The sequence below is a fragment of the Neofelis nebulosa genome, chromosome 16, assembly GCF_028018385.1.
Source record: "Neofelis nebulosa isolate mNeoNeb1 chromosome 16, mNeoNeb1.pri, whole genome shotgun sequence".
NCBI lineage: Eukaryota > Metazoa > Chordata > Mammalia > Carnivora > Felidae > Neofelis > Neofelis nebulosa.
The window spans coordinates 13,418,123-13,437,178 of record NC_080797.1 but is presented as its reverse complement, the minus strand read 5'-3'; the positions used below and the strand labels follow the sequence as shown (position 1 = coordinate 13,437,178).

At 52.3% G+C, this 19,056-nt stretch overlaps 1 protein-coding gene across 4 annotated transcripts in view; it reads left to right on the top strand.

The window, feature by feature from the left end:
• The window catches only part of TBCD (tubulin folding cofactor D), a 161,194-nt gene that overhangs the window by 82,461 nt on the left and 59,677 nt on the right, over positions 1-19,056 (top strand). For all 4 annotated transcript variants that reach the window (XR_009254831.1, XM_058703380.1, XM_058703379.1 and 1 more), the window contains one exon: positions 10,530-10,686. Coding sequence is in view for 3 of the 4 variants with exons in the window: in XM_058703380.1 (XP_058559363.1) it covers positions 10,530-10,686 (157 nt within the window). In the remaining variant the exon portion in view is untranslated. The remainder of the gene's footprint in view (positions 1-10,529; positions 10,687-19,056) is intronic.

Here is a 19,056-nt window from a genome sequence, read left to right as displayed (position 1 = left end):
GTGAGCCACTAACATCCCAGACTGATGTTAGGAGGTGGAGGGCTACCTGGTGAGCCAGACTTCTTGCCATAGTGCGATCTGTCCTCCTAGACCAGTGTCTCCAGGAGGGGCCTGAGCAGCCATGCTCTACATTCTGGAGCATCAGAGGTGGTTCTCGTCGCCAGAGCCAGGACTGCTGCCTGAGAACCTGCTGGTGGTGTGAAGTTGAAGAATGACACGTGGTATTTGTAGGGAGAGAGGAGTGCAGGCAGCCCAGTCAGCATAGAAAGCTGTGCTCCTAAAGGTGATGTTTTTTGACCCTGAGGTTATAGGGTGCGCAGCGCCCTGCTCTGAAATCGCACCCAATCTGGGGAGAAGGCTGGGCCCACCCGTGCGAGACCTCTGGACCCTACCGGGCTTGGATGGCACAGACTCACCCAGCCTGCAACTGGGGACCCCCTCAGCACGTGACACGTCCTTCTAGTGTGAACCTCAGAGGGCAAGTGGGAGGTGGCTGTGGTGGAGGGTGGGGAGGATGTGTGGGGAGGTGCAGCCTGGCACCAGAAGGCCACTGGGCACAGTTCTGCGTACTCTGGGCCCTGGGCACTGAAGCCTCTGTGTGTGTTGGCGGGCAGCCCTGGTCCCCTCTCTCACAACTCCCTGCCGGGGGAGGTGGCCAGGCTGTGCCACTGGTGGGGCCCGACTGGTGGGAACTCTCAGGGTCAGTGTGCAGAAGCAAAGAGGGGTTTTTGCTTATGTTCTGTCTGAATGTCTTGGTGTATTTCAGTTGAAGTTTTTAAAAAGAAAAACAAGGGATTATTTATTAAAATAGGAAAAAGACATTTAGGTTATTTTACAGTACAGTCCTTAAAAAGTGACACTTGAAAATTCTTTTTTTAAAAAAAATTTTTTTTTTTTTAACGTTTATTTATTTTTGAGATAGAGAGAGAGAGCATGAACGGGGGAGGAGCAGAGAGAGAGAGGGAGACACAGAATCGGAAGCAGGCTCCAGGCTCTGAGCCATCAGCCCAGAGCCCGACGCGGGGCTCGAACTCATGGACCGCGAGATCGTGACCTTAGCTGAAGTCGGACGCTCAACCGACTGAGCCACCCAGGCGCCCCTGAAAATTCTTTAAACAAAAAAAAGCACCCTTCTGGGGCGCCTGGGGGGCTCAGTCAGTTAAGCATCCAACTTCAGCTCAGGTCATGGTCTCACGGTTCGTGGGTTCGAGCCCTGTGTCAGGCTCTGTGCTGACAGCGCGGAGCCTGGAGCCTGTTTTGGATTCTGTGTCTCCCTCTCTCTCAGCCCCTCCCCTACTCGTGCTTTCAAAAAAAAATAAACACTAAAAAAATTAACAAAACAAAACAAAACTACCTTTCTGATGTCTTCAGTTAAGTCTAGAAAGTTTGTATTTTCAACGTCACGATGGTAGAATCTAGGCCATGTTGAGCCCGGGGTTACTTGAGGAGTTCTTTGGAAGCAGGCAGATGTTCATGACAGTCTAGGTAGGTGTTCCCATGGAAGGTGCACCCTCTTGCCCTGCCTCATGGGAACCACCGCAGTGATCCAAGTGGCATTTACTCTGCAGCCACTTTGTCAAGCCTCCTGGCAACCAGGGGACCACAGGGGGAAGAAAGAGGTGCACAGGTGATGAGAGGCCCATGGCCCTAAAGGAGGTCAGGGATCCAGTCTTCATGGTGTTTTCTCGGTCATGGCCATACCTCCCTAGTGCCTGCCTCTACCCCAAGGGCTAGAAGTCGGCACTGTTGGTATTTGGGCTCATAGGGGCCCTGAGCAAGCTGTGGTCCCTCAGTGTGATGCTTGCAGTCCAGTCACGGACTCACTAGGGGCGGTCACTCTGTGTCTTGTGGCGGATGCAGTGTCCTGACCTCCCATTAGGTGGAGAAGGGCCTGGCGCAGAGAGTCCTGATCGTCATCAGGATTGGAGTCACAGTACGGTGTTTGGCTGGGCTTCCAAGTGTTCTCCTGTGGTGACGGCATATTTTGGATGGCAGCGTGTTGTCTCCGTTGTGGTTCAACCCTCCATTCCCATCACCAGGGGTTTATTTCTGTTGTTACAAACAGTGGTTGCACCAGTGCAGGTGCTCAGGACACCTTGGGGACACCTGCCAGGAGGCACCTAGTGGGAGGCGGCCCCCACTACTTGGTCACATCCTGAGTCCACATGAAGGGCTTTGCACACAGAGTGGTGCCTGCATCATGTCCTCAGGGACAAAGGCCCCGCAGCCGACTTGCCAGTTCAAGGGTCAGCCTGTAGACGCTCTGCCTGCGACCCCCACCCGCTGTGTCAGTACGCGTGTTGGGATTCCTGTTGGTCATCGGGTGTGCTCACCGTGTTTTCTGCTGAGTTGGGGTGTTCCTAGTTTTGGGTGTGTGTGGGCTCTCCACGTGTAAGTGCCGTCGCAGCACACTCACTCACGTTTGCTACTTGCTTTGGTGTGTTGGTGTGCTGAGATCACGACACTTCACGACATCCTTCGTCACTCCCTTCGGATTTCTTGCACTGTTAGAAATTGGTTCCCCGGCCTGGGAGTAGGCCACATTTGCTGGCCTTTTCTTTCAGCCGTTTTACGGTTTCATCTTAGAAACATTTTGAGCTCTCTCAACCTTTGGGTTTCTTTGGTGACTTGTATTGGTTGGTGGGTCCTGTGTGTCGTGTGCGTGTCTTGAGGAACACAGGTCCACACGTGAAGAGCGTGGCTCCCTTTCGTGGCTCCCCATTCTTGCCTCCGCCCTCTCACCCCATGGTTCCCTTCCAGCTTGAACTTAGGCTAAAACACATGCCTGGGCCTGCCCCCTTGCTGCTGCCTTGTCGGGGCTCTCGTGATTTGTGGGGGACGGGCACCGAGGCCTTTCTGCTGGAAGGCGCCGTGCTGCTCTCAAGTCCCCTCAATTCTGTGCGTGAAATTCTGGCGTCGCCGTGTGTGGGCATTTCATACGTTCCCCAGGCATGTTTGGTGTCCCGGTGCCTCCCTGAGCCCAGCTGTGGCGTCACGGGCAGAACTGCCGTGCCCGCCGCCACCCCCGGAGCCGCCAGATGCCGCACTTCCATAGCGTGTTGGCTCGGCGGTGTCGCCCACAGGGAGCCCGCCGTCTGCCTCGTGTGAGGTTGGCTTTCTTAGGCAGGATTTCCTGAGGTGCATCAGGTGTGGCGAGTATCGCCGGTCTGTTCCTGTCCCCTGGTGCGTGGTAGTCCTCGGCAGGCTGTGCCCGGTGGTGAAACATTCACCTGCTGAAGGACACGAGCATGGTTTCCGGGGCTGGTATCGTGAGCAAGGTGCCGTGCGCGTCTGTGTGCAGGGAAGTCTTCACATCTCGGATAAATGCTGAAGAGTGCACTCGCTGGGTCATGGGGTACATCCACCTCTTGCAGTTTATTTATTTTTGTGATTATTGGAATATAGTTGACATACGGTGTTACATTATGCAACTTGATTCTGATGGAGCAGATAAAGAGGCATTCAGGGAGTTGAGAGAGTATTTTGTTTTAATGTTTTCAGATTTTGAGACAAGTCATTACCCCCACTTTCTGAGGAACGATTCTGCAGGTGGTTTGGATGGTTTGGGGACAGTACAGACCTGGGCTGTCAGTGTCCTGGAGAGCAGCCCCGATACCGCCCCCCCCCCCCACCCCACCCCAGATTCTTTATTACCTGCCACCTAGATTTAATCTGAATCTCTGGCTGTTTGATATGGTAAGTGGTTTTCACTGACTTACTGTCCCTGTTCTCAGGGGAAGCCGCTGAATGATGTGGAGGGTGAGCCCAGCTCTGCGAGTCGGGCAGGTGGTGTGGCGGGAGCTGCCCTCGACACCAAGGGGCCACGTCCAGTGGAAGGATAGATGCCACTTGTCCTTTGCCTCAGTCTTGCTTTGTAGTCACATTAGGCGTTTCAGGAGTCCTTGCCCCCAGGTATGACCGTGGCTCCTTCCCTTCTCTCCTGCGATCCATTTCTCTTGTGGCTGATGTGTGTTGTAGTAGTGGTGTCCACCCAGCCTGGACTGGGAACCTGCAGAGGTAGAAACATTAGTCCAAAAATAAACCATGATACAACCAGTGCAGAAGCTACCTCTTTTGGTAGTCACGAATTATTCTGATTTAAAGAACACGTATGGTGGGAACTCACATGCACCTTGGCTCTTGGCCACGGCACCGAGGGCAGTGGTAGGCGGGGTCTTGTCCATAGGGAAGGCGCTTGGGAGGGTTTTAAGGGCCTTCATGGCTGTGCGACTTCTCCGTGGAAAGGGAGTCCACTGGGGCAGGGGACAGTGGGTCCAGGTGCTGCACGGGCCAGAGGCCCACCCCAGCAGCTCGGGATGATACAGGTCTCCCAGTGTTGGTGGGGTCCCTCACCCTCTAAGGGAAGGCCAGCACAGAAGCCTGTGCTTCTCCTCTGTCTGGAGTGGCCACTGCTGCCTGCAGGCCAGCTTTGGGACACTTTTCAAAATGTCCTATGGGAACTGGAAACCAAAATGTCTATAGAACTAGATATTCTGTCCATCATTTCCTCTTGCCCCCTAGCAAATTCAACACTGTTTTTTCTTTTTTTTTTTCTTCCCTGAGCAAGTTGGGCCACATTTTTGAGGGAGGTATGATGGCTATTTGTACTGGTGACTGAAATGGCAGTTCTGTGGTGGTGGCCACACCCGCTCCTGGGAAGCCAGTGCTGTCCCTGGGTCTGAGTGTGGCTCCACGCGCAGCCCTGTTGTGTGCTCTGGGGCATCCTGGGTGACTCCGCCCCTGCGTCCCTGGAGGTGCAGCCCCACACCACCGGGCGGGGGCGGGGAGGGGGGTGTGTTGTCCCAGTGCCTCCTGGAGACTCCATCCATACCGTGAATGCCTTCAGTGACAACTTTGTTCTTTAAATTAGAATAATTGGTGACTTACCAAAAGACATAGCTTCTATGCTGGCTGTATCATGGTTTCTTTTATGGACTAACTGTTTCTACCTCTGCAAAGAATGCCTGGGTCCCTCCCGCCCCTGGGTGCGCACCTCGCAAGCTGGGTGGCGGAGCTGTGGCACTCTGGGGGTTAAGTCATTTCTCTCACCTGGAGGCTGCTTTGTCCTTAGGCACTTGGCGTTAGACAAATGACATGCTGTCTAGAGAGAAGGGTATTTAAATTACATTTCTGGACTCTGGGTTGCCAAAAGGAAGCCCTCTGGGGAATCTTATATATTTGACATGCATTTGCAGTGTGTAATTGGAACCATGAGAAAGGTTTTTGTTCAAAGCTAGTGAAGAGTTTCCTTATTTTAAACCTGTTGAATCTGGAAAGAGTCGTTAGTTTTTGAACTGTTTCTCTGATAATGACTTCTTATACAGGTTTGGGGTTAACAGCTGTTTCTACTCCATAGGTACTACCCCCCACCCCAGGCTTTGTGGTCGTTCCCGGTGGCCTGCACGGCTGCTGTGTCTCATCCTCCAGGCCCTCCTACAGCAGAGGCTGGAGAGGGCCAGGCCTGGTGGCCGCGGTGGTCCCGCCAGCCCCTTTCCCCCTCAGGTTGCTGTCGACATGGCATGAATCAGAGCTGACAGGCCCAGGTTTCAGTTTTCTTGTTAAATCCACCGTGTCCCTTTTCCTCCTCTGAGCTGCTTTACTTTCTGTAAGTCGGATTCCCTTGTGGCGCCCGTGAGGGGAGCGTCCCCACTGTCTTCTCTGGGACCCTGTCTAGTAGTGAGGCCTGTGTCGGTCCAGGCAGCCACTTCTTCACCTGCCCTGGAGGGTCAGCTGCTGATGTCTGTTGCCGGTGTCAGCGGAGGGGTCATCAGAGGCCTCCGAGGAAAATGACAGGTTCAAGACATCGAGGGCATTTGTGCCAAGGACTTGGGTGGAGCTTGGCCAGGCGGCCATGTGGGTGGGTGTGGCTGGTGGGCGGCGTGGGCCTCTCCTTCTCTGACCTGTTTCTGTGGGAGGACGAAGACTAGCGCCTGCCCGTTGTTAGACCCAGCACATGGGCATGCGTGGGTGCTGGGGATAAAGTCAGGGTGTGTGTCCGGGGGTCACCGTGGCCCGTGTTCCCCACTGGTCTGGTATCCTTGTCCTGAAGGGCTCAGCCTGCAGGCTAGTGCTCAGAGGCTGACCTTTTTCCACTCCTGGAGACAGTGGGCCACATGGACAAAGGTTGGACCCACTAGGCTGTCAATTTGCCCAACAATAAATGTTGGTCAGACTGTGGCAAGGTCTGTGTGTGAGTGGTGGTGGAGGTCCGTTAGTGGAATACAAACCAGCAATTTGTGTGTCCTTTTCCTCATGGCTGACTGACTTCACTGGCCAACAAAGCAACACTTTGGAAAACCGTCTCCCTCTTGGGAACAGACCACTGGGTTCCCTGACCCGGAGTCCGGTTCTGTGGGTATGATGGGAGTGACCTCAAGGGTGCGTAGGCCTGGGGTGGGGGCTGTGTACATATGGAAGCAGGCCTCTCACCAGTTGCACTGAGCATTCTCACTGTGGTTGGTGGTGGGTGTGATACCTGCCTGAAGTCGACATCCGCAGCACTGGCCGCTGTCACTCATGGTTGTCTGTCTTGAAATTGATTTTGTCCAGTGGACCGATAAATTGGGACTCAGCAGTTAGCATCCAGATTCCCCTCAGGCTATAGAATTGCTGAACGATCTTACCCAGAGCTGTCTGGGCAGCTGAGTTACAGTAACGGTCTTAGGGGCCCTGGCGTAGCAGTGATACTGTGTTTATATGATGCTTTCCTCCTAAAGGTGCCATAGCCTATTAGTTGTGACATCCATTGGGCTGCGAATGGGCTGTCCTGTGAGTGTGGAAAGTGAATATGAACGACACTGGAAGATGAGGAGTAGTTCCAGGTGGTGTGGAATTTCCAGTAGAACTGCTGATGACCAGTCTGAAGCATTGCAGAGTTGGTTTAGTTCAAGTTCAGACAAAAAGTAAAAAATCACCACTTAGCTTTAACCCCTTCATGTACAGCAGCTATGATGGCGCCTTCTCGCTTGCTGTGGCATTTGTATCTGCCCTGTGAGTCTTACTGGAGGTCTCATTAGACATTCACGAGGACTGATAGGTGTTCTTCCGGAAAATGGAGCTTAGTTTCTGGTGTGCTGGATGACGAAGGCAGACCGTTGTCACCTTCAGAGGCTCCCGCCCAGCGAAGTTTGCCTGGCATGGAGAAGGCTCCAGGGCCGCTGCAGCACTGTGGTGTGGCCTGGAGAGATGCAACGTGTGGGGGTGCTGGGGCCTCTCGAGAGGGAACCCCAGGAGCCACTTGGGTGGGAGTCGTCGGACAGACCCGCCCTGAGAGCCAGGGGCGGTGCGGCAGTGACGGAGGGGCTGGGCGAGAAGAAGCTGGGGTGAGGGGTGGCAGTGGTGGGGAGAGCAGGCCTTAGCTCGATGGGGAGGCAAGGGTGGGTGACCCTGGGGTGACCACCGTGCTGTAAACTGTGCCCCAGAAAATGGTGTGTGTGGCCTCTGGCCCAGTTTCAGACGCTGTGGCATGTGGGGCATGTCCCAGGAAGGGCATCCTGCTGCTGCTCAGTTGAGGAAACGAGAACTTGGCAAGAGGGTGGGCTCCAAGGTTTGGGGTCCTCGGCATGCACAGAGGAGGGGAGTCCCATCCCAGCTGCGGTTTCCTCCGTGTGCTGGGCGTGGGTGCCCCGGAGCACCCTGTGCTCCATGGGACGGTGGGTGGAGGCGCCTGGCTTGGTCCCATCCTGGGAGGAAATGTGTGACCTAGAGCACCGTGTCTTTGAGCTTTCTATGTTTTGATAACTTATTTTGGAATCTGCTTACGTAACTTTAAGTAAATTTATCTTAACATTTTACAATCTGATTAAAAATAATCAGGGCGCCTGGGTGGCGCAGTCGGTTAAGCGTCCGACTTCAGCCAGGTCACGATCTCGCGGTCCGTGAGTTCGAGCCCCGCGTCAGGCTCTGGGCTGATGGCTCGGAGCCTGGAGCCTGTTTCCGATTCTGTGTCTCCCTCTCTCTCTGCCCCTCCCCCGTTCATGCTCTGTCTCTCTCTGTCCCAAAAATAAAAATAAAAAAAAAACGTTGAAAAAAAAAAAATTAAAAAAAAAAAATAATCATATGTATATAAAAATTGTACAAAGGGGCACCTGGGTGGCTCAGTCGGTTAAGCGTCCGACTTCGGCTCAGGTCATGATCTCGTGGTCCGTGAGTTCGAGCTCTGCGTTGGGCTCTGTGCTGTCAGTTCAGAGCCTGGAGCCTGCTATGGATTCTGTGTCTCCCTCTCTCTCTGACCCTCCCCTGTTCATGCTCTGTCTCTCTGTCTCAAAAATAAATAAAAAGTTAAACAAAATTTTTTTAAAAAATTGTACACAATCAAATCTACTTTTTGTTGCTATTTATATGGAATCAAAGTCCTTAGATGCAAAAAGGCAGAGGGGAGATTTGTGTTTGATATTCACAGTCCTTCTGTTGTTTCTTTTGATTTTTTTTTTTTTGCCCAAGGCTATTTCTAGGTATGTTTTCCTGGAAGATAATTTCTAGGATGATAGTTGCACATTTGGGTAATTGCTGCTTCATTTTTCTTGAATCCTACCTGGAATGTCTTTTCAGACCGCGTGCATGTAACGGTGCTCGTCTGGCTAAACAGACCAGAGGGTGTGAAGTGCACTGTGAGGTGCTCGTGACGGGCGCTCGCGTCCTGGGGCGGCCCTGGCACACACATGCACGGGGGGCTGAGGCTGGCCCCTCTTATCCTGCCTTCCGGTCACTTGGTGTGCTGGCTTTTAGCTTTGTTCTTTGTTGTGTCAGTGGTTGATCGTCGTCGTCGTCCTGGTCGGCCGTTCCTGTGTTGGGCAAAAGCGTGGTGCTTGTCTGCGGCAGACACCTGCCCGGTGTGGGAAGCTGCCGTGTCCGCGCCGTGCGGCCGGGGGTGTCAGGCTGCTGGAGCGCGGGAGGCCCGGGCCGCGGGCGCGCTCCCCACGGCAACCTGCAGCTGATGTGTCCCTCGAGGGTGTGGGCCGTGGCCTCTGGCCTTCCCCTGCCCGTCCTACGGCGTCAGGCGTCAGGCGCTGGGAAGCTGTTCTGCCCGAGCGCCACCAGTGCTGGGGGCGGGGACACATGGTCACTCCGTCTTCTCTGAGAACAGATGTTCACTTGTTTCCACTTTTCATACTTTCTAAACACCAGGGTGAGCTGTCCGCGTGCTTTATGGCAGCATCGTTGTTGGTTTTAGATTAGTAAATTGGGACTTTCAGAGTATCTTTCGAAAATCGCATTTATAGCAACTTCTTCCACGTTTTTTTTTTTTATTTATTTTTGGGACAGAGAGAGACAGAGCATGAACGGGGGAGGGGCAGAGAGAGAGGGAGACACAGAATCGGAAACAGGCTCCAGGCTCCGAGCCATCAGCCCAGAGCCTGACGCGGGGCTCGAACTCACGGACCGCGAGATCGTGACCTGGCTGAAGTCGGACGCTTAACCGACTGCGCCACCCAGGCGCCCCTATAGCAACTTCTAAAAAAAAACTTATATCGTCTGAATTGCAAATTAAACATTTTTTTAGTTTTTTTCTATCATATTTTCCTGTTTAAGAGTTTTGTTTTTGTTTTTGTTTTTTTTTTAGTAGGGGGCACGAGAGTAGGGAGGGGGCAGAGGGAGGGAGAGAGAAGAGAATCCCAAGCAGGCTCCACGTTCAGCGTAGAGCCTGACGTGGGGCTCCATCCCACAACCCCGGGATCATGACCTGAGCTGAAATCAAGAATCAGATGCTTAACCCACTGAGCCACCTAGGTGCCCCTAAGAGGCTTATAAAAAATTAGTTCATTTATAACAATCAGATTCTCATATTTTTTAAAGCCCTGTACGTGACTATAATATAGTACTTTATTTTCTGTTTAAATAGTTTATGTGTCTTAATAAGTGAACTCTTCCCCAAGTACTTGAAATACATGAATCTGGTAAATTTAACAGATAAATATGCTAAAATTTTAGCTCCTTTAAACATTCTAATACTCTTACCAGGTATCTTAAAATTCTCTCATATTTTACATCAAAAATCACATGAGCAGTATTATTAAATTACTCATTTTCAAATGGAACCAGAAGGATAATCTGTCATGTACTTCAGATTACTTTGTACGGTGCAGATATTTTAGATAATTAAACGTATCTTGGTTATCCCTAAAATTAACACAGAAGTAACCCTGGGCTTGGTTTCCTTTGTCATCCTGGTTCTTGATTCTGAAACTGAGCGACTTAAGGCTCCCCGCGCCCCAGGTTCTCCTCCCCAGGGTGGGATGTCGGGCGCTACCTTCTGGCCCGAAGGTGAGGCGGTCTCATGTCTGTGGTCCCTGTGGCCAGCAGACCCCAGGCATCTCCATGCCTTCCGGTACCCACTTTCATCTCTTCCTGTCATTTGGGGGCAGCTTTTTAAAAAACGTGTCCACCGACTTCTATCTTCCTTCTAAACACGTGCTTTCTGACCAGGTGGCTTTAGGTTGGGCTGGGGAGCCGGCAGGCGTGCTGCTGCCGAAAAGCCGCGCGTGCCGCCTCCTGGCCCTGTGCTCACAGTCTTTGTTTCCTGTGCCCAGTTGTTCCCGTGATCCTGAAGGCGCTGACCTATGAGGAGAAGCGGGGCTCCTGCAGTGTAGGTACCAACGTCAGGGACGCCGCCTGCTACGTGTGCTGGGCCTTCGCACGTGCCTATGAGCCCCGGGAGCTGCAGCCCTTCGTGGCCGCCATCTCCAGGTAAAGTCCGCAGCGGGGTCGGATGCGCCCTGAGGTTGTCCCCGGGATCATGTCCTCCCGACAGCAGTGTGCGTGGGAAGCAGCTGACATGGCCCCTTTCCCACAAGAAATAGGTATTAATGAGCAGATAATATGACTTTAAGGGTGGTCTGTAGAAAAGAAACAGCTAGAGTGGAATTCCTTTTTTGTGGGTAAACGGTTCAAGCCGGAAGTGTTTAGGAGGAATGTTCTAGAGGCTTTGGCCTCTGGCTAGCAGATCCTTAGATGAAGGGGATCGGTGTGAAAGAAGTGCAGGTGGGGAGCACGTGAGTCGGTCAGGCGGTTTGTCTGTCTGAGTGTCTGTGCTGTGAGAAATTCTGTCACCTTGGCCAGAGTTCCTGGAAATGCTCAGGAGAGCTGGAGAAGGAAGCTGCTTTTGTTGAGGAGGCTGTGTTTTGTACCGCCTTAAGTTTCTAGTTTTTATGGACTTGCGCTTGAAATTCACCTGAGGCAACACTTACCAGCATCCTCAGTACCTTTGAAACGAAAATCAACACTCTTCAGGACAGGTTTGTGAGGTAGAAAAATAGATTTCTCTGGTTTCCTAGTGAAAGAATGGAGGCCAGCAGGCTCGTGGCCCCACCAGAACGCTCCCTGGACTGTGGCACTTCCGGGCTATTGGCCCTCTGACTTGGCCGTGAGAGCCCAGCCGAGCCCACCCTGCCCCCACCCCCACCCCCTCCGCCCCCCAACCAGGCCATCTGGACACCTGTGACGTCATGCCCCACTTTTAGGCTCTGATATTTTGTTGCTTGGGAAAAGTGCAAAACAAGTGTTGTTCCCAGTAGAGTGAGTTTTTAATTTAATTTTTGTACTCTGATTTGTTACTCTGTTTTTTGGACTGAAATCAGTTCCTTTCATTTGAAGAATGTCTGGTCTCTACTTCTTGTGGCTTAAGTGGCCAGGGAGGGCCTCTGAGCTCGGTGGCAGCCTCAGTGTTAGTCATGCACAAAATCCTTACCTGACAGCTTTTACTAGCAAACAGATTTCAGGATGGTGCTCAGGTCACAGGTCGTGGCAGCTGCCTCGACCTGGGGAGGTGGGGGTGGGGGGCGTGCTACCCCCAAGGTCTGTGCGCGAGACCCTTCAAGGTCCTGGAGGCCAGGTCCTCCTCCTCAGGTGTCCCTGGGCGCCCGTGGGAGCTGCCAGTCCACTTGGCCCGCAGCATGCTCAGAGGGCAGCCAGGGCCTCGGCTCCTGTGGCTCCTCTGTGTGGGAGCAGAGGGCTTGGGGACTGGAGTGTCCCTCCCATCTTACTGGTGTCCCATGTCCCCAGGATTTGAGGGCTGAGAGAGGGACCTCAGGCCTGTTTACCACCGGAGACGCGTGGCTGAGGCCTCTATCACTCAATCTTGACTCTCACATCAAAGCAAAGCCTCCAGAGGAACCTGAGGATTGTGATCCTGGCTCAAGGAGATAAAGTGTTTCCGAGGAAGTCATAAAGAGGCCTGGCTCTCCCTAGCCGTGTCCACTTGGGGAGGTGTGGGGCGGAGCCAGAGGGCAGTGGTCTGGCGAGATGCTGTCCTGCAGAGGAGCTGGCCCAGGGGGCAGAAGAAGGCAGCGTGTGCCACGTCCCTCACTCGTCCATGGCTGTGGCTGCTGGTTACCCTCGGGAGCAACGAGGGCCAGGCTGCCCCAGGGAGACTGCCAGATCCTGGGCCCTACCTGCGGCCCTTTCCCCCTCTCGCTGCCTCTGCACTTGCCCTCCACTGTGCTGTAAACCGGCTTGAGGGAAGTCCCTGCCTGCTTTCTTGTCCTGCCTCTCAACTCTTTGGAAGTTGCTTCTGTAACTAGAGAATGAAGGCAGAAAATGTGCTTACTGTTGACGTCAGTCACAGGACGATGCCGTGAGGTGTGGGTAGGGGCTATGGTTCTTCCCGTTCCATTGAGGATGAGCAAGGGACAGTGCTCAGGACACTCAGCCAGAGTCTCCCAGCAGACAGGTGCTGGGGCAGGCCCAGCTCTGCATGAGGGCACGGCCTGCCTCTGTGCTGAGAAGCCCGGACAGCCTGCTGTGCAGCAGACGCGACACGCGGCGGTTCAGGGGAATTGCAAATGACCCAACACACTTGCTTTTCAGTTTGACATTTGTCTGAGAGCCTCAAGCTTCACAGGAATCTGTGCCCCTCCTTTCTCCAGGGACCCTCTTTGGTCCAGCCTGATAGGAGAAGTGGGGCCCAAGGATGAAAGGTCGCCAGAGGAAATGGGATCGGAGTGAGACTTCGCTCACCTGGACAGCAGGAGCCCTGCATGTGCAGAGCCTCACAGAAGGGAGAGCGGCCATCATTCACACCGTTCTGTACTTTGAGGACAGCTTCTTTCGGCACCTCAGGGTCGCAACCCTAATGTCCCCACTGATGTGTGCGGGCCCAGGGTTCCTCCCCAGAGCTCTGGGCTTTCAGGAGGGAGGGTTTTAGGGAGGGAGGCTCTGGGCTTTCTGCATTTTCAGAGCTTACTGTCACACCCCGATCTCAGTGGTGACTATCAAAGTGAAGTTATCAATGAATGGAGAGACTTGCTGGTAAATGTTAAGCCTGGCCTTAGCATGACATGGGTGTGGAAGTCGGGGGTTGGCTTGAGTGTGTGGGTCCCAGGCATAAGCAGGTCATAGACCCTTGGACCTTTGGACCAGCCTGCACAATAACCGGTAAGCTCCCTTCTCTGGAGCGTGCTTCCTGCACAACGCGGGGCTGAGTTTTTGGAGGCTGAGGGGCACCAGCACATCTTACTGCAGGGTCACCACCATTATCCAGAGAAGCAAAGACAGACTTGGGGCCCAGGGAGCTGGCTCTGTACTTTGAGAGGATCCTGACTTCTTGACTCACTTCTTGGTGTGTGGCACTTGGCAAGAGGTCTTCCAAGGGACCGGCGACCACCGGGTTAGTCTGCCTGGGTTGGTCTGCCCTCGGAGTGAGCATGCCTTTGCAGACTGCTTATGGCAGAGAGGGTGGGGCTGAGCCCGCTCCTTGGGGGTCTCAGGGAGTCTTTCAGGGCCCTACCGTGTTTCTGGAATGCACAGGGAGGGTGTGGAGGTGGGCGTTCAGAACACTGACCTTTCTGAGCCAGGACTCATTTTGAGCAACTCGCTGAGCATGAGGGAGCAGAGAGCATTGACTGGGGGACGCCAGCGTCCTTCCACGGAGATCCCCTGGGTTCCAGTGGGTCCTTCGATCTCAGGGAGATTGGCTTTCCAGACTCCTGGGCATGCCCGAGTGATTGCTGGGATCACAGCACGGAGACCAGTAGCCGGCAGGGGAGTCTGGAGACTCCTGGTTCATTGCCTTCCTAATTTCACCTAACTTACCCGGGAGTTTCTGTGAAAAAGGCCCGTCTTGTCCCCTCTCCCTGTGCCCATCCCAGGATTGTATCAGCCAGTGCCCTTTGGAGCCGCGCCCGGCAGGCTCTCGGGCCAGTTTAGCAGGTTCTGAGGGAGCCTGTGCCCCAGCTCTTCCCGTCCATCTGGACTGTGGGCATCCGGGGGCGGGAGGGCGGGTGGGAGGTGAGTCATGGTGCTGGGGAGCCTGGCGGACGCTGCCCGCGCGCGCCTCCCTGCCCCAGGAGTATCGGTTGGGGTGTGGCCTTCGAGATCTGCCTCCGTTGGTTTGTAATAAGTGACCACATTTTAATTGTCAGCCTTTAAACCCATTCATCCTGGCTCACGATAAAACCATGATATCTTTAATTGTACTTTCACAAACTCTCCAGTGGATCCTGCAAAAGCAGGTAGTTGAGATCAGAACGAAATTCTGGAAATGAAATAGAAGTATCTGATGAAAGGAACCGGGGTGGGAGTAACAGCAAGGAGGCAGGCCTGGGCTCGGTGCAGGTGCCCAGGGGGCTGTCACTCTGTGGCCTCACCTGCTCAGTTGGCCACGAGAGGTGGGGCTCAGCTCCGGGGTTAGCTGCTCACCTTCCTGCAGGAACATGGTTCTCTCCCTCCTGGTGAGTATACATGGACCTTCTTTGTCTTAGAAATGGCAGAGGGAGGAGGTTTTCAGGTAGATTCAATCACATTTTGAAATCGTGTCGGTCTGTTTTAAAAACTCATCTTCTTCCCTCCCTCCTTCCTCTATTTTGGGAGAGAGCGTGCAAGCACAAGCGATGGAGGGACAGAGAGAGAGGGAGAGAGAATCCCAAGCAGGCTCCACAGTGTGAGTGTAGAGCCTGACTTGGGGCTCAATCCTATGACCCTGGGACATTGACCTGAGCCTAAATCAAGAGTTAGATGCTCAACTGACTGAGCCACCCGGGTGCCCCCTAAAAACCTGTAAATCTTAAGTATTATATATAATAATTATTTTGTGGAAAAGTAAGTAGGCCTTCCTGAAAAGCCACACATAATTTAGGAACAATGAAACACAAAGTTAAAATTGTCCCAAATGGTGGTGCGTGCTCCACACCAGTAATCAGAAGCTAATTTGCAAGAAGAAGAAAAAAGGAGCCGGCTGTTGCCAGCATATGCGTTGGTTGTCACCTTCCAGTGATTTCCTCACCTGAAACTCTTTTGTAAGGCAAGCCCCTGTTGACATCAGCGCCGTAGGGCCCTCCCTCACCAGCGCAGCCCACTCAGCCTGCGGAGCAAGCCCGGCCAGCAGCGTGCAGCGTGGGCAGTGCCTGGGGATCGAGAGTCCCAGATCTCTTCCTCGAGGGCAAGATTGTCCTGAAAAATCAGGAAATGGCAAGCATTGCTCAAAGCTATGTCTTGTTCTCACTCAGCGTTTCTTAATGGCAGACTTCCAGAGGGAAGATAAACCTTTTGTTTTTCAAGAAAAGTTAAATGGCGGTTAGTGACCAGGGTGCCCTTACCTGTCCACGAGGTAAACACTCTGCCTCGCTCTGGCTCTGCTGGGACACAAAAGTGCTTTAAAAGTTTCTTGTGTTTTACCATAGTGTTAACTGGTGTGAGCTTTGGTTCTCACGACTTAGAGAAGGAAGGTTCGGCCATGGGCAGGTCCTGTGTTTTACTCAGAAAGTGATGTGATTTGCGCTTTTCAGACAGTGTGGATGGATAATGAGTTATTAGCCTGGTGGCTACTTGAAAAGTTCCTTTACTTCTGTTTTGCTATAAAATATTGTACAGGCTAACAGAAATTGAGTTTGGGGTGAGATCTGCTCTTTGCTGTTCCTCCTGAAAACCAGGTGCCTGGAGCTTGGGGCAGGTGGAGGCGTGCAGCTTCCCCCTGGCGCGGACAAGAAAGAAAGTCCCTTTCTGTTTAACATAGACCATTTCTCCGTGTTGGGAAATCCTGGTAAAGTATCACTCAGGCTTCTGCAGCGAAAGCAAACGGGAAGACACCAGAGACGCGTTCCAGCCCGACTGAGGCCTGGCAGGCAGTGTGCGGGGCTAGCCTGGGGCCATGCTTCATGTCCCCTTGCTGAGTGTGGAACGAGAGCTGGTGACTCACGCACTGGGCTCCGGCCTGCTGCGGAGAGGGGCCCTCAGGAGAGCACAAGGACCCCGGGCCTGTGGGAGCTTCCACATTTATAATATTCCCGGACCTGTGTTTGTTTGAAACATGCTAGTATTTCTAGATAAGTCAGTTTTGTTCTGAAAGTGTGAAATTAGAGTAGTTTAAAAGATTTAATCAGATCAAAAAATATTTGGGGCTTCTGGGTGGCTCAGTTCACGAGGAAATCACTGGAGTTTGAGCCCTGCGTCGGTTCTGTGCTGACAGCTTAGAGTCTGGAGCCTGTTTGGGAGTCTGTCTCCCTCTCTCTCTGCCCCTCCCCCACTCATGTTCTGTCTCTCTCAAAAATAAATAAGTAAACATTAAAAAAAAAAAAAAAAGAACACCCAGCAATTGCACTAGTAGGCATTTGTCCACTGGATACAGGTATGCTGTTTCAAAGGGACACATGCACCCCAGTGTTTATAGCAGCACTATCAAAATAGCCAAAGTATGGAAGGAGCCCAAATGTCCATCGATGGATGAATGGATAAAGAAGATGTATATACATACAATGGAGTATTACTCGGCAATCAAAAAGAATGAAATCTTGCCATTTGCAGCTGTGTGGATGGAACTGGAGGGTATTATGCTAAGTGAAATTAGAGAAAGACAAAAATCATATGACTTCACTCATAGGACTTTAAGAGACAAAACAGATGAACATAAGGGAAGGGAAACAACAAGAATATAAAAACAGGGAGGGGGACAAAACAGAAGAGACTCATAAATATGGAGAATAAACTGAGGGTTATGGGAGGGGTTGTGGGAGGGGGGATGGGATAAATGAGTAAGGGGCACTAAGGAATCTACTCCTGAAATCATTGTTGCACTATATGCTAACTAATTTGGATGTAAATTAAAAAAATAATAAAATAAAAAAAACAAAATATTCAGTCAGAACAGTATTAAAAACCATATACAGGTACATGCACAGTTGATTTCTTGAACTAACCTCAGAGTCTGTGTTTAAAAAGTAAAACGGTGTTTGGCTAAACGCTAAAAGCTGTGTTTTTAAGGGGCATTGCTATATTTGTCCTACTCTGTTTTGTGAAGTTTGGTTGAACGTCAATAAAGCAGGGAACATTTTCAGCCACTAACATGTGAGTACAGGAGCTAACCTGTCTGAGGGTGAGGCGGCCCAAGACCCTCGGTCAGGTTCCCCGGCCGCAGCTAATGTGGCCCCTCAGAGGCCCCTGTGTGGGAGGCCCGCTTCCTGTGACACTGCATGCCGCACTTAGTTCATTCTGCTCGGGGTTACATAGACATAGAACCTTCTGGGGCTCCCGAAGTGTGTGGTCTTGACGAGCCGTAGCTCTGTGGCAAGTAAGTGCAGGAGCTGAGTGGTGTGCGCTGGGCCCTGTGTAGCTCGACTCCCAGCTAGAGCTGCTGGGGTCCCAGCGAGTCACCTGAAGCCAAGCACGGACGGGTGTGAGCACACAGCTTGTTCCACAAGGCTCCCTCAGGTAACTGCGTGGCACCCCACCCTGCTGAGTGGCTGTAGTTGGCAGGGGAGCTGGAAGGAAGGGTGGCTAACACACATGAACCGGAAGCTGCTTCCACGGTCATCTGGAATACTGTGCCTCCGTCGCAGAACGAGCCTGAAGGCAGGCCTGCAGTGAAGCCTGTCAGCTCTTAGCGGCCTTGGTCGCGTCAAGAAGAGCTTGGTAGGAAGTGGGCTCAGCCCGCCCCGAGTGGGGCCAGCGCGTCCACGGACGGGCAGGCAGGGCCCGGTGCTGTGTAAATGCGTGGTCACTTAGCAGTCCCCGGGTCATGGCTGGCCTATGGCGGCTGCCTCTCTGCACTCGCTCCTCTCTCCTCGGTGATCATTTAAAAGTTATAATGTAGGACAAATAGATTGTAGGATGTTTAAGAATTCAGTGTAAAATATTAATATTGAAGTATGAACTTTTGGCAGTATTGACTGGACCCAGAGTCAGGAAGTTATAAGTCTGCCTTTTTCTTGTGTCAGATGTTGGAGGAAAGCAGAAGTTCTTGGTGATGATTCTCTTCCTAGAAGGCGTGCCATCTTACGGATTATGAAGCAGCAGCTCTTATTAAATGTAAATGTAGTACTAAAATTTCCACTAATTCTCAGAATATTTGTGGGATAATATACCACACGTGTTTTTGTTGAGAACCGTCGTTAATGTAATTTTTAGTTATTGGAAGATCACACTAACATGTCTCAATCGGTTTAACGATTTCTACGATTTTATTAACAAAACCCATTATGTTGACGTAGAATTAATTAATGTTCCTACTAAATCAGGTGACTTCTCCTTAGTTGTAAGCCCAGTTATTATTTAAAACTCATTTTGGCGATAGTTTATGGTGAAGAGAGTTTAGAGGAGAGAGGGAGTGAGCTCTGGTGATAGGATTTTGCTGAAGTGACTTTCAGCTTCACCTGTGAAAGGACCTCAGACACAAATCTTCAGATGCTTAATTGCTTTTCAGAATTTTAATTTTAAACCAACTTGAGACTTAGAGGAGAGTTCCCAGAAGAGTAGGAAGGGCTCCCATAGGCCCCGCACCACCTCCCCCCATGTTAACCCCGCTTGCGCCCACACAGGAAAATGAGTGTCATACCGTTTCTCATCTGCAGCCAGTGCGTGGTGCTGGCGTCATGGCTGGGCCCACCCCAGACTCAGTGTGCGAGATGCTGGTTGGTCTCCTGGTTGAGGTGCGGTCTGTCAAGCTACTGGGATCGTCTTCCTTCATGTGTGATGCATGTTGTCGGGGCTCCTGGAGATCGCGTCCTACCCCGTTTCTCCCCGCTCTGGCCACTAGTGTCTGCGCCCGTCTGTGGGTCTTGCCTGTGGCAGGTGCACAGTGACTCTTGTAAAGAAAGGCATCCCCTGTCCCCTTTTTACCCACCATGTCAT